The sequence below is a fragment of the Callithrix jacchus genome, chromosome 5 (genome assembly GCF_049354715.1).
Source record: "Callithrix jacchus isolate 240 chromosome 5, calJac240_pri, whole genome shotgun sequence".
Taxonomy (NCBI): Eukaryota; Metazoa; Chordata; class Mammalia; order Primates; family Cebidae; genus Callithrix; species Callithrix jacchus.
Genome location: NC_133506.1, coordinates 164,737,501 through 164,752,681, shown reverse-complemented (window position 1 = coordinate 164,752,681; position 15,181 = coordinate 164,737,501). Strand labels below are relative to the sequence as shown.

The following is a 15,181-nucleotide window of genomic DNA, read 5'->3' as shown; positions in this document are numbered from 1 at the left end:
GTGATGATGGAGGATGAAGAACCTCATGAGGGCAGGGGTTCTTGTTAGCCAGCTTAGCATGTTCTTGCTAAAACTGGATTTTATAAGAAGTGCACAGATGGGCCTAGGAGAAGATACGGAAGCCTAACTAAAGTTTGGTCAAGCAAAGAATCTTTGTCACATAACGTGGGAAACACACACGCACATACATGTATATGTATGTATGTATATGGCCTCAGGTCAAATACACACAGCTCATTTATCCCAAATTCAAGAATGATGGCTCTGTCAAGAAAAATATTAAGAGGCTGGGTGCGGTGGCTCATGCCTGTAATCCAAGCACTTTGGGAGGCCACAAAGGGAGAATCACTTGAGGCCAAGAGTTTAAGACTAGACTGGGCAATATAGCAAGAACTCATCTTTACAAAAAAATTAAAATATTAATCAGGCATGGTGGCACGTGCCTGTAGTCCCAGCTACTCAGGAGACTGAGGTGGGAGGATTGCTTGAGCCTAGGCATTCCAGGTCACAATGAGCCATGAGCACAACACTGCAATTCAGCCTGGGCTACCGAGAGAGACCCTGTCTCTAAACTTTTTTTTTTTTTTTTTTTTTTGAGACGGAGTTTCGCTCTTGTTACCCAGGCTGGAGTGCAATGGCGCGATCTCGGCTCACCGCAACCTCCGCCTCCTGGGTTCAGGCAATTCTCCTGCCTCAGCCTCCTGAGTAGCTGGGATTACAGGCATGCGCCACCGTGCCCAGCTAATTTTTTGTATTTTTAGTAGAGACGGGGTTTCACCATGTTGACCAGGATGGTCTCGATCTCTTGACCTCATGATCCACCCGCCTCAGCCTCCCAAAGTGCTGGGATTACAGTCTTGAGCCACTGCACCCGACCTAAAAATTTTTTTTTTAAATAAAAAAGAAAAATGTTAGAGGAGAGGCACTTGAATAAGGAAGAATTAAGATTTGTTCTTAACCAGACCAGGGAAGACAAGCTTCCCCTGGGGAACGGAGTGTGTTAGCGTTGACCTACATTAGCACCTACAGTATCACCTGCATTAGCCCCTCTGAGCCACCCTCAAGATGCGTCTTATTGTCCCATTGCACATATAAGGAGCCGGGGTGCAAGGGGGACATGCTGGAAGTGGCCCAGGTTCCGGATGCCCAGGCTGCCACTCGATCTTGGCCTGACACTCCCCCCTGGCCCTTCCCATCCTCCCATGGAGTGACTTCAGGAGAAGATAATGATCTCACTAGAACACAGGTAGAGAGGGACAGATGTCCCCAAAGGGAAAGTTAATCAGAAATAAGGCTCTTCCTTCTCATTCAGCCCATTACAGCTATGACAAGCTTATTTACAACTGACATGTTGACAGTGCCCAGCAATGTTAATAAGCTCAATTATTACATGTTATTTACACCTGACATGTCGACAGTGCCCAGCAATGTTAATAAGCTCAATTATTAATGTTCCTGGACACGCCTGTTGAGTGTTCGGTGCTGCCGAGTTCACCTTCTTCCCATGATAAACACTAAACACCCCCCCTTTTTTTTTAACCACTTCAAATTAACTGTGCATTATTCAAAGAAAAAAAACTACTAAAATATGGCAAATGCAAATGATGGGGAGTTGCTGGGCTACCAGGGACACAGCCGTCCTCATCTCCATCCCAGGCAGGCACATTTGAGACAGGCTCAGAGCATCTTACACGCAGCCTGCTCCTTGGTCTCCCAGGCCCCTTTTCTACCATTCATTCACTTTTCCTCTCTAATGACACCCACAAGGAGCTTCCCCAGTGCTTGCTTGAATTTCTAAGGATTCTTGCTAGGTTTTCCTGAATGGTTTTTTAAAATCTCCTTGGTCTTTTCCGTGGCAGACAGTTTGGGAACACGTAGTGTTTTTAGAATCAAGCTGAGCATGCCCTTGCCTGTGCCCTGCTGTGGGTATCCCGGTGGCGGTGGCATTGTGGGCACCTGTGGGAAGTGATGGAAAAGAATTGCCAGGGAATTTGGAAGCATGGGGCCCACCACATCATGGCAAGTCTGTCAGGCACGAGCCAAGGTGGCAGAAGAAGGTTTGAAAGCAGAGAGGCCCCAGGCCTGTGTGGGTAAAGGCAGCCCCAGCTCAGTAAAATTCTCCATCCCAAGAGGAGCCCGAATGAGTCAGAGTTTTTGCTATGGAGGCAAAATTGGGAAGAAGAACAAAAGTAATATGTAGAGATTGCGAAGAACATCCCATCTCTATCCCCAAAGGCATAATAAGGACACAAAATCCAACAGGATGTCAGTCCAGGGTCAGCCTGGTAGGGTTCCCAGGCTCTCCAGAGGGGCCAGCTGGGAAGGGCTGGTGTCAGCCAGAAGCTGAGACAATTGTCCACCATTGTTTTCCAGGGGCCCAATTATCACTCCAGAGCCACTTCCTCTGAGCTCTTCTCTCAAATCCACACCTTCCCAGGTGTATGGGAGAGACCCAAGTTGTACTGATCAATTCCACAATTCAGTTTGCACCCAGGCTCCCCAGAGGCTCTAAGCCACTCTCCTGGCCTGGAGAGCCGCCAGACTGCAGCTGACCTTGGGGAACAGCAGCATTCACTGTCTCTGGAAGACATTCTCCATCCAGCGCACTGGCCTGGGGATTCATCTCTGATGCTCTGATTAGTAATTATGAACATATGCAATTCTAGAAATTGGCAAATTTTGACAAGCCTGGTGGAAGATAGATATGTTCCTTGAAATTTCCATTTGAAAATCACACTCAGAATAAGTCTCCCTCAGAACAAAATCTAAAGTCCTTCCCATGGCCTACAAGGTCCTTTGAAAGCTGGGCCTAGCCCACTACCTGCTCACCTATTCCTCCCTCCCCCAGTCACCCCCAACTCCTCTCTGACCTCCCCTCAGGCTGTGCAGTTGCCCGCTCTACTGCGGGCATATCATATGGTTCCCCTGCTGCACGTCAAACGTGCCCCTCCCACACTAACCACAGGGCCTTTGCACCTCCTAGTCCTCTGCTGGAATACATGGGAATGCTCATCCATGGCCTTCGCCTGCACACTCCCTTACTTCACCTGGGACTCATTCAAAGACCACTTCATCAGACTGACCCTCACCAGCCACCAGGAACACACACTCACTTTCTTAAATCAGCCACGGAAACGAACCCTCTTATTGCTATTAGTCCCCCAAGTTGATTTTTAGGTCCTATGATTAACCTATTTAACAACTCATTTGTTTGCATTTTTTTTGGAAGGGCAAGGCTAAATACCGTCAATCTATTTCCATTTTTTTAAATGTTTTATACTTTTGATTTTCTTTCCACATGCCCTTCCTTTCGACATGCCTTCCAAAACTGAAAGTCGTGGAGTATGCTTCTACAGAGGACTTTTGGGATGGTGTAACAGATGAGTCCATTGACAAGCTGGAAGTGGAGGACTTAGATGAAAATGTAAGTTGATAAAAACCTGAGACCCCCTGCTTCCTCCAAATGTTGGAGCAGGGTGGCCCCAGCCCAGGCAGGCTGGCTGAGGGCTTGGGATCTGAGGACCTGGGTTTTCTTTTTGCCTCATATATCCCAGACTGGGTGTTAGAGAAGACAGCAACCCACAAACTCCAACACACACAGACAGGAGAGCCTCCTTTCTCCTCCCCATGGAGATGGGGCAACCTGGCAAGACAGACAACGCCAGACGCTAACCTCTCTACTCCACGTAGACACAACAAATTGTGGTGTTTCTCTCCCATCTTTGCAGGCCTGTGACAACCACCACCCTGCAGAGGGACACACAACCAGCCCTGGACATTCAACAGGGTGCTCTCCCCAGCTGTTCCCAGTCACCAGAGAGGAGCCGGGGAGTCATCATGGTTTTGATAAGCCTTACATCCACTGGATGTTTTCTTGTCTTTAAAACAAAATTTTTGTTATAATTTTGTAAATATGCCACACGAATGTTTTGCCTGCAGGGGCAGCCTAGTGGCTCGAATTTCCTGCATCGATTTACCTGTAGGGCTTACACCCCATGCCGATTCCGGGGGAAGCATCCTTGTTCATCCTGTCCTCAACTGCTAAGGACTTCTCACACTGTACGTACTGACTACAGCGCTGAGCGTGCAATCTTGTGTCTCTGGAACCCAAAATTAAGCAGATATATTTTCCTAAATTTATAAAAGAAAAGGCAAAAAAACTAGATATTTCATTTTTTAATGTTTTTAATTGAGAAACTGTCTCGTCTCAGTTCAAATTTAGCCCTAAATTCTATACCTGTCTCTACACGGCACTGTATTACTAAGATTTACTTTTTGAAAACTAAAAGACTACAATGAAGGGGGGAAAAGTGACATAAATTTAGATTTACTGCTTTGGATTTACAAAGGCAGGAAAGTGAAATTGGGCGTTTTGGAAAAATGTTTCAACTAGAGTTGAAACCTAGAGGAATTGTTTTAATTAGACACAAATTATTCAGAAAACTCCAAGCTCCTGTCCACTGATGCTTTGCTGTATCAGGTGGCACCGCATTCTCAGGTGACAGTCACATCCTCCATGTAGGTTCTGGAAGGACATGGCAGATTTGGGAGCGTTCCAGAGTCTTCCCTGGGACAGGTGCCTGAGCAAGGAGCTGTCATCACAAGGCATTTCAGAGCTATGCTACTGCAGGATTTTAGGCAAGAGCGTGACACTATCAGACTTGTTTTTAAGTATTTTGATTCAAACAACCTCAACTCTGTAGCTTTTGCATTGCGAAGCTACCATGTGCACACCATTTTAAAATACCGAAGTAGTAAAGAAGGCCAGGAAATAATGTGTCAAGCCTCTACTTCCTTACAGTAGTGAAATAACTGCTATTTATGTATCCCGGAAATGTTAACGCATACACACATATATGTCTTTTAAAACACATGCATGGATAAAACACAAATGGAATCATGATGTTCACTCTGTTCTATCACTTCCTTTTCCCTGAATAACATACTTTGGAAAGCTTGGGTATTTATATATATATATATATTTTTCAATGCAATGAATTATTCGTATATTATTACATACAAATGCAAATGATGCTGGGCCCAGAGCTATCTTCATCTTTAATTCAAAAAACATTGACAAATTCCTCCCCCTGGCACCTCCTGTAAGTTGTACCATTTTCCCATTCCCACCTAGAGGGCTTGAGATCGCCTCCTTCATCACACCCTCGACCACCAAGGGTCATAATTCTGGCCCATCTGACAGGGTGAACACAGCATCTCACTGTTGGTTTTGCATCTCCTCCATTATGAAAGTGCTGGGCGTTGTCACAATTATTGGTCATTTGTGTCTCTGTGACTGGCCAGTGGGTGTTGTCTTCTCTTCTCCCATGTGCATATTTCTCTTTCTTTCTGATTTGTAAGGGCTCTCCATATATGAAAGACCTTGATTCTTTTCCTGGCATACATGTATATTTTTTTCCAGTTTGCCTTTTGTTTTCCAAACTCCCTGGTATTTTCCGCGATGTGGTCATTTTTATGTGCAGGTAGTCTCAAGTCGCAATGTTCCCTTTTCTGATTACTATTGTTTCATGGGTACAGAAGTCTTTTCACTCCTCAAGAGAATTTTTATAATTCATTCGTTGTTTTCTTCTAGCTCCCCAAGGGATCTCGTTAAAACTACGTGGGATTTATTCGGGGGAAAGAACATGGCATAGGGGATCTAGCCAAAGCCCCCACCAGTACTGAGTTATTTCTCCACGGACAGGATCAAATTTGCATTTTTAAAGGTCACCCTGGTGGCTTTGAGGATAATAAATTGGAGGGGGAGGCGCAGGGCAGGAAGATTAGTAATATATAGCAGGACAGATGAGCAAATGGGAAAGCCTGGCAGCTCGGGGCAGTGCCCAGCACAGCTGCTGTGAGATGGTGTAGATTTATACTCCAGAGGCTGGGAAGTGGAAGATGAGAAGAAGGGTACATTCGGAGGGTAAAGTAGAAAGGTCTATTTGGTACACACTGAGCATTAAGTTCCCACAAGACATCCAGATAAAGTTCAATTGAAACCCAGAATACGCAGTCTAGGTCCTGGGAGAAAGCTGTTGGCTGAAGATTTTGGTTTGGAATCTGTATTCGTTTGCTAAGGCCTGCTGTTAACACAGTGCCACCTTTGAGTGGCTTGAACAACAAAATTGACTGTCTCATAGTTCTGAAGACTCAAAATATGAAATCAGACAGAGTTGGGCTCAACTGGTCCACCTGCCTCGGCCTCCCACAGTGCTGGGACTCCACCTGCCTCGGCCTCCCACAGTGCTGGGACTCCACCTGCCTCGGCCTCCCACAGTGCTGGGACTCCACCTGCCTCGGCCTCCCAGAGTGCTGGGACTCCACCTGCCTCGGCCTCCCAGAGTGCTGGGACTCCACCTGCCTCGGCCTCCCACAGTGCTGGGACTCCACCTGCCTCGGCCTCCCAGAGTGCTGGGACTCCACCTGCCTCGGCCTCCCACAGTGCTGGGACTATGGCTGTGAGCGGCCATGCCCAGCCTTCATTCTTTATTTCAATGATACACTCGTGCATCACAAACCTTGCTGTGAAAATTCTTTTGGTTGCAAGAACCACATATTAACCCAGGAGAGGCCTCCAGGCATGGAAGACCTCGTCACTGAGGTGCCCAATACACCTCCCACGATGATGGCAGTTAGTTCCACTCTGTAGGCTGTGCAAGCAAATGGAATAAACCCCAGAAGATGTCACACGTATGCTGGCTTCATAGACCGGGGTGGCACAGTCCAGATAACCTCAACTAGACCCACCCAGGTGGTTGGCCATCCAGCAGACCACAACAGACACTGTATTTTCTGGAGGACAGGACCTAAAATGCAGACGGCACAGGGATAGATGGCTGGCCTAGGCAAACAAAAAGTCACTTCATCCCAAAAAAAGGATTGTCGACAATGAGGAATTTAGAGGCAGGAATGTGGGCAGCAAGTCCTTCTCCTCAACCTGTGCAGAAGCACTGACTCGAGAAAGAGAGACAGGCTCAGAGGCTAGGAGTCAGGCAAGCTGGACCTAAGCACCCCAGCTTTCCCCCCGATCTAGAAACAGCAGCCAGCTATGAGTATGTCCTTGTATCTGTCCCAGCTCATGGGCATCTTCAGATATGTTGGTCTTCCACTTGCCTGTAAGAGGCTAGTGAGTTAATGGTATATTCTCCATGATCGCACGCTGTACAGCAGAAGCAATCTCAACCTGTCGGTGAGCAAAGAACAGGAAACGCCACCCATCCCTGGCCGTCCTCTCCAAGAAGCCAGCTTCACTTTCCATCCAAAGGGATCCACAACAGAAACCCCAGTGAAGGCCCACCCATGGGTCAGCCCTGGTCAGCAGCATGGACGTGGGATAGAACAGTCCCAGTCGGCAGCGCAGACATGGGACAGAATGATCAGAGTGGCCAAATAAAAAGGCAGCTTGGGGACAGGAGCTGTGGCCCCTGCACCCACCTGTAGCCCCAGCACTTTGGGAAGCCGAAGCAGGTGCATCACTTGAGGCCAGGAGTTCAAGACCAGCCTGGCCAACATGGTAAAATCCCATCTCTACTGAAAATACAAAAGTTAGCTGGACGTGGTGGCACTCAAGAGGTTGAGGCATAAGAATCACTTGAACCTGCGGTGGAGGTTGCAGGGAGCGTAGATCATGCCACTGCACTCCAGCCTGGGTGACGGTGTGAAACTCATCTCAAAAAACAAACAAACAAGCAGCTTGTAATGTCATTACTCAGGAAGAATCTTTAAAAGCAAAACCGCCCAATACAGTGATGCACGAGGTACTTTCCTGAAGACTCAGTCTTCACATTGAATAACTCAGCCACCACTGGGAGCTTGGCCATCTGTACAACGATGAAACCCTGTTATAGTCTTAAAGCATGAAAGCATTTTTACATTCCAACCCATCTCTCCATGTTTGGAAAAAGAAGATAATTGTATGTTCCCAAAAGGCCTTTTGGCATACTGATGTCTAAAAACTTCCTAAGGAAACAGAGAAACAAGAAGAGGGTATATGTCTTCAAAAAGATCATGGAAATACTCTTTAAAGGAATTCTTGCTAACCATTCTGGAGGTTCCCGTTCTCTGTCTTCAACTTTTAATTCAGGGGTGCATGTGCAGCATGTGCAGGTTTGTGATGTGGGTAAGCCTGTGCCACGGTGGTTTGCTGCACACATCATCCCAGCACCTAGGTACTGAGCCCAGCATCCACTAGCCGTTCTTCCTGATGCTCTTCCTCCCCCCGCCCCCTTCTTCCCATTTTTGTGTTTTTTGAATAATATGTTGAAGTGTCACAAAGTACCTTTGGGAGTCAGAAAAATGATTAATAAGTCATTAATTTCCATTTTCTGAATATTTCATTCTTTGGTCCTCTTGTAGCTTTCGAACAGCTCCTATCAGGCAGTGTTTAAAGCAATAGTCAAAGAAATGGCTGCTCGCAATGAACTGGAAGAGGATTTCAACATTCCCCTACCTAGGCTACTGGAAAGTGAAAACAGATGGAAACTGTTAATTATGTAAGTAACTGGCGAGGCTGAGTGGTTCGTCAGCGGATTTGGGTGTTCCAGAGGTGGCAGCAGGGAGCATATAAATTGAGCAACCAAAAGAGCAAAGTCAGGGCCAGGCAGGTCCCCTGAGTCAAGGAGCAGGCACAGGCCAAGCACAGGGAAAGGGTAAGATGGGCAGAATTATCCAGCTGCCAGACCAAAATCAGAACTCAAGAGCAAGGACACTGCAAGCATGGGAGGTGCAGGAGAGGATCAAGCAGATGGTGGCAGAGGCTGGAGATCCAGGGCAAGAAAATGCCTTGCAGGGACCATGAACTTGCACAAAAGTCTACGGAGCAAAGTTCAGACCCCTGGCACTTAAGACACTGGGGAGTCAAGACCTGGGACATCCTCCCACCAAATTCCCTGGCTTCATGCTAAGTGCGCTGATGCTTTTCCACGCATCCTGAAGGAGGGAGAGCCTTGAGCTTCACTGATCTGGGGTCACGGCCAGGGCCCCTGTAAGGTTGCTGTAGACTAACAGCTAGATCTTTCTAGCTGGTAAGGTTAGTGTAGACCTGTATCGCTGGGAGCAGATCTTTTCTAGCTGGCAAGGAACAAAATGTTCCAGAATGCCATTTATATACTGTATTAGCCCATTTTCATGCTGCTGATAAAGACCTGAGACTTGGAAATTTACAAAAGAAAATGATTTAATGGACTTAAAGTTCTATGTGACTGAGGAGAACTCACAATCATGGCAGAAAGTGAAAGGCACATCTTACATTGCGGCAGATGAGAGAAGAGAGCGTGTGCAGGGAAACTCCCTCTTATAATAACCATCAGATTTCGTGAGACTTATTCACTATTATGAGAAGAGTATGGGAAAGACCTGCCCCATGATTCAATTATCTCCCATGGGGTAATTCAACACGTGGGAATTCAAGATGAGATTTGAGTGGGGACACAGCCAAACCATACCATCCTGCCAGCAACCCCCTCAGTCTCCTGTCCTCACATTTGGAAACCAGTCATGCCTTCCCAACAGTCCCCCAAAGTCTTAACTCACTTCAGCATTAACCCAAAAGTTCACAGTCCAAAGTCTCATCTGAGACAAGGCAAGTCCCTTCTGCCTATGAACTGTAAAATCAAAAGCAAGTTAATTACTTCCTAATTACAATGGGGATACAGCCATTGGATAAATACAGCTATTCCAACTGGCAAATTTTGACCAAAACGAAGGGGCTACAGGCCCCATGCAAGCCTGAAATCTAATAGGGCAGTCATTAAACCTTAAAGTTCCAGAATGATCCCCTTTGACTCCATGTCTCACACCCAGATCACACTAATACGAGAGGTGGGTTCCCATGGTCTTGGGCAGCTCCGCCTCTGTGGCTTTGCAGGAAACAGCCTCCATCCCAGCTGCTTTTATGGGTTGGCATTGAGTGCCTGAGGCTCTTCCAAATGCACAGTGCAAGCTGTCAGTGGACCCACCATTCTGGGGTCTGGAGGATGGTGGCCCTCTTCTCACAGCTCCACTCGGTGGTGCCCAGTAGGGACTCTGTGTGGGGGCCCCCACCCCACATTTTCCCTTCCACACTGCCCTAGCAGAGATTCTCCATGAGGGCCCTGCCTCTACAGCAAACTTCTGCCTGGGCATCCGGGCATTCCCATACAACCTCTGAACTCTAGGCGGAGGCTCCTAAGCCCCTGTTCTTGACTTCTGGGCACACATATGCTCAACACCATGTAGAAGCCGCCAAGGCCTGGGGTTTGCACCCACGGATGCCATGGCCCAAGCTCCATGTTGGCCCCTCTCAGCCATGGCTAGAGCAGCTAGATGCAAGGCACCAAGTGTTTAGGCTGCACACAGCACAGGGACCCTGGGCCTGGTCCGTGAAACCATTCATTTTTACTCCTAGGCCTGCGGGCCTGTGATGGGAGGGGTCTCTGGAAAGACCTCTGACATGCCCTGGAGACATTTTCCCCATTGTCTTGGGGATTAACACTCGGCTCCTCATTATGTATGCAAATTTCTGTAGCTGGCTTGAATTTCTCTTCAGAAAATGGAATTTTCCTTTCTATCGCATTGTCAGGCTGCAAATGTTCTGGATTTTTATGCTCTGCTTCCCTTAGAACACTAAATGCCTTCAACAGCACCCAAGTCATCTCTTGAATACTTTGCTGCTTAGAAAATCCTTCTGCCAGCTGCCCTAAATCATCTCCCTCAAGTTCAAAGTTTCACAAATCTCTAGGGCAGGGGCAAAAGGCTGCCAGTCTCTTTGCTAAAACATAACAAGAGTCACCTTTGCTCCAGTTCCCAAAACGTTCCTCATCTCCATTGGAGACCACCTCGGCCTGGACTTTTTTTTTTTTTTTGAGACGGAGTTTCGCTTGTTACCCAGGCTGGAGTGCCATGGCGCGATCTCGGCTCACCGCAACCTCCGCCTCCTGGGTTCAGGCAATTCTCCTGCCTCAGCCTCCTGAGTAGCTGGGATTACAGGCACACACCACCATGCCCAGCTAATTTTTTGTATTTTTAGTAGAGACAGGGTCTCACCATGTTGACCAGGATGGTCTTGATCTCTTGACCTCGTGATCCACCCTCCTCGGCCTCCCAAAGTGCTGGGATTACAGGCTTGAGCCACCGCGCCCAGCCCAGCCTGGACTTTTTTGTCCATATTGCCAACAACATTTTGGACAAAGCCATTCAACAAGTCTCCAGGAAATTCCGAACTTTCCCACATTTTCCTGTCTTCTTCTGAGACCTCCAAACTGTTCCAACACCCTCCTGTTACCTAGTTCCAAAGTCACTTCCACATTTTCGGCTGTCTTGAAGCAGTGCACCACTCTACCGGGGCTAACACAGCTGTATTAGTCCCTTTGCACACTGCTGATAAAGACATATCCAAGACTGGGCAATTGACAAGAGAAAGATCTTTAAAGGACTTACAGTTCCACATGCTGGGGAGGCCTCAGAATAATGGCAGAAGGTGAAAGGCACATCTCACACAGCGGCAGACAAGAAAAGAGATTTTATACAGGGAAACGCCCCCATATAGTAACATTCAGATCTCTTGAGACTTTTTCTTTTCTTTTTTTTTTTTGAGACGGAGTTTCGCTCTTGTTACCCAGGCTGGAGTGCAATGGCGCGATCTCGGCTCACTGTAACCTCCATCTCCTGGGTTCAGGCAATTCTCCTGCCTCAGCCTCCTGAGTAGCTGGGATTACAGGCACGCACCACCGTGCCCAGCTAATTTTTCATATTTTTAGTAGAGACGGGGTTTCACCATGTTGACCAGGATGGTCTCGATCTCTTGACCTCGTGATCCACCCACCTCGGCCTCCCAAAGTGCTGGGATTACAGGCGTGAGCCACCGCGCTCGGCTGAGACTTTTTCACTGTCACGAGAACAGCATGGGAAAGACTTGCCCACGTGATTCAGTCACCTCCCACCAGGTCCTTGTCCCCACACATGGGAATTCAAGATAAAATCTGGGTAGGGACACAGCCAAACCATATCATACACCCAGCCTGTGGTGTAGACATGCTCTCAGCATGGAAGCCTGGTCTTTCCTTTATCCACTGTCAGATACCTGGAGAGCCAGGTATGTCTTTGTGTCCCCACGGGTCTGTCACAGAACTCCAGCAGTGGCACCAGGTACAGGCCGTGGGGTACAAGGTGCCCTACCTAATCACATGGGCAAGTTCAGGTGTTCACAAAAATTAGGAAGAGATTGACTGCTAGCAACTTCTACTGTGGACTCAATAGAGGCATGGGGCCAGAGACCCCCAGGGCTCCTCTAGGAAAGGGATAGGCAAGACACAAAGAGCTCTCAAGCTTTCAGATGAGCAAAAACAAACACCAAACAACACCTCCATGAGTTATTTCGCTGCCTCTGTGCCATTTCCTCCCTCTCTTCCCATTTACGCCTGTGTCAAAGGCTGATTATAATCTGATTGCATTCAACAGATGTTTCCTGTGCATCTGCTATGTGCTAATCTAGGCTCTAGCGGTACAGTAGTGTGTAACCCAGGCTCTGGTATTGAAGAGCCAGCTGATGGGAATTCCACTCACTTGCAATGGTGGGCAAAAAACCAAGAGAGGAACAGCCAGTCTTCCCAAAAGGGCCTTGGGCGCCTCAGCTAGATCCCGTCACTGGAGTTTAACTCGTGTCTGTGTTTGGTTTCCTGCTCTGAGCCTAAAGGATAGCCCCTACTCCACCCATTCCTGGGCCCTTATTTTTCGACAGGTGCCAGTAGGCTAGGTAACCACTTCAATTCCATCGAAAGGCCTTGCATATAAAATGAGTAACATTTGGTACAAATGGACCATGGACTCATTCTCAAATTTCTCTATTGCTTCGAGGGTATGAATAAGGGGACCATTGCTCTGTGCCAGGCAACACAGCGCAGCCCTTTCCAGCAAAGGATGTTTGCTTCCTGGAGTTACTCTGGGCTCAACTAGTATGCCCTCTTCAGGGAATCTGATCTCAGGATTTAAAATCTGCAAGGGCAAAGGCCTTCTTTTCAGATCCAATTAAGCCTGGGAACCTCACTCTTTCTGGCACATTCCCCTTCCAGTGGGCTCTGATCTGAGAACTAGAAAGCACAGCTGCCCTGAGGAGCACCCTTATTTGGAAGGAAAACAGTCCACGCCACTGAAAGGCCAGGATGACTCACTCTGTGTGTTGACATGAGAGGGAGAAAAGGGCTTGATCACGTTGAAGAGCTGTGACTTGTGTCCCTTTGAGTAAGGCTATTTGAAAATGTCCTATTCCATGCAAAGGGGTTTCAGGTGGTTCTGTCCAGTTCACAGGCAAGGCTGGTTTTCCAAGCTATTTCCAGGCATAGCCCTCACTGGAATATAGACAAGCCACAGAAAATCAAATCCAGCTGCCTGAGTTAACTCATAGGGCCATACTTGCATTTGGACCTTGCTGCCCTGTAAACTGCCCCCAAGATTATCCCTGTTGAATTCATTTCAAAGGGTTTAGGGTTTGGCCACGTGCCCAGGTTGTGGGTCAGTTAGACCACGAGGGAAGCATTGAGTGGATATCAGGAACCAACCCTTTACTCCTGGGCATAGAAGAAAACAGAGACCATTGGCCCCATTTCTACCTGCATAAGACTTGGCAGATCCCCGTACCATCTGCACGGTGTGATGGCATGAATGCATGGACTTAGTCTTGGCTTTTAATGATGATCCACTTTACTTTTAGGTTGAAGAGAAATTATGAAAAGTTCAAGGAAATAATCTTATGGATCAAGAGGAGACGTGAAGGTAGGCACCACTCCAGTTTTCCACCCGGTGCCAGCTCTCCTGTCCACGTCCACCACCTCTCCCCTCCTGCACGTACTGTAGAGAAGATGGAATGGCTCATTCACTCCCTTCAGTGCCTACAGGGCCAATTTGGTCCTGACTGCCACGGGTGAAATACCGAGCATGACAGACACAGTCTGGGGCCCCAGTGAGTTCATCTCATGGTGGCAGGGGCAGGTGGGGGATCCAAACACAGAGTGAGTCAGCTGGCATTTCGGTGACATGGACTGTGGGAAGTCAACACTGTGGGACCACACGCTAAGGGTCTAACACAGATTTGGAGGAGTGGGGTATCCAGGAAAGGAATGTTAATGCAAAAATTGGGAAAGAACTCGCTCCTTTACCAAGAGACTAAAGACATTTGTGTCCAGCTGTTAAGATTTGCAAATCATGGACATTGCCAGCTTCCTGGATCTAATCACGGAAGAATTCAGTGAAGGGACTAAGCTGCCTTCACTTACAAATTCATAACTATAATACGCAATATCTTCCAGGTGCCTGGACCCAGCCTCATGGGAGGCATAGCTAACCAATCACAGTACTTGTTCTTGCTGAGCCTCATCTCAGCCCAATTCCCTCTCAAGAGAGTACTCTTGCCCGCAGTACCAATTCATGCCCCTGACCTAACTCTTAAGGAATAGCTGCTGCGGGCCCTGCCTGCCTCTCCTGAACCCTGTGTCACCATTAACCCATCCCCACTCCAGCCTCCAACCACACAGCGCTTATGCTGGGACTCCTCCATCACATGCTAGAGATCTGTCTTCTCAGCATCAAAGCCTGGTTAAGTTCCCTCGCATGAGTTCCCATGGCAGGCTGCGTTGGCCTCGATGATGGGACGCATAGCACCCTCCTCAATGATGGGACGCCCAGCACCCTCCTAACTGATGTCTCATGGCAGGCTGTGTTGGCCTCAATGATGGGGAGCACAGCACCCTCCTAACTGATGTCTCATGGCAGGCTGTGTTGGCCTCAATGATGGGGTGCACAGCACCCTCCTAACTGATGTCTCATGGCAGGCTGTGTTGGCCTCAATGATGGGACGCCCAGCACTCTCCTAACTGATGTCTCATGGCAGGCTGTGTTGGCCTCAATGGTGGGACGCCCAGCACTCTCCTAACTGATGTCTCATGGCAGGCTGCGTTGGCCTCAATGATGGGACGCATAGCACCCTCCTCAATGATGGGACGCCCAGCACCCTCCTCAATGATGGGACGCCCAGCACCCTCCTAACTGATGTCTCATGGCAGGCTGTGTTGGCCTCAATGATGGGACGCCCAGCACCCTCCTAACTGATGTCTCATGGCAGGCTGTGTTGGCCTCAATGATGGGACGCCCAGCACCCTCCTAACTGATGTCTCATGGCAGGCTGTGTTGGCCTCAATGATGGGACGCC

At 48.2% G+C, this 15,181-nt stretch overlaps 1 protein-coding gene across 2 annotated transcripts in view; it reads left to right on the top strand.

The window, feature by feature from the left end:
- Nucleotides 1–15,181, top strand: part of ERICH6B (glutamate rich 6B) — a 90,275-nt gene that overhangs the window by 48,397 nt on the left and 26,697 nt on the right. For both annotated transcript variants that reach the window (XM_035302603.3, XM_035302604.3), the window contains exons 8-10: nt 3,336–3,424; nt 8,359–8,495; nt 13,688–13,749. In XM_035302603.3, coding sequence (XP_035158494.3) covers nt 3,336–3,424; nt 8,359–8,495; nt 13,688–13,749 — 288 coding nt within the window. The remainder of the gene's footprint in view (nt 1–3,335; nt 3,425–8,358; nt 8,496–13,687; nt 13,750–15,181) is intronic.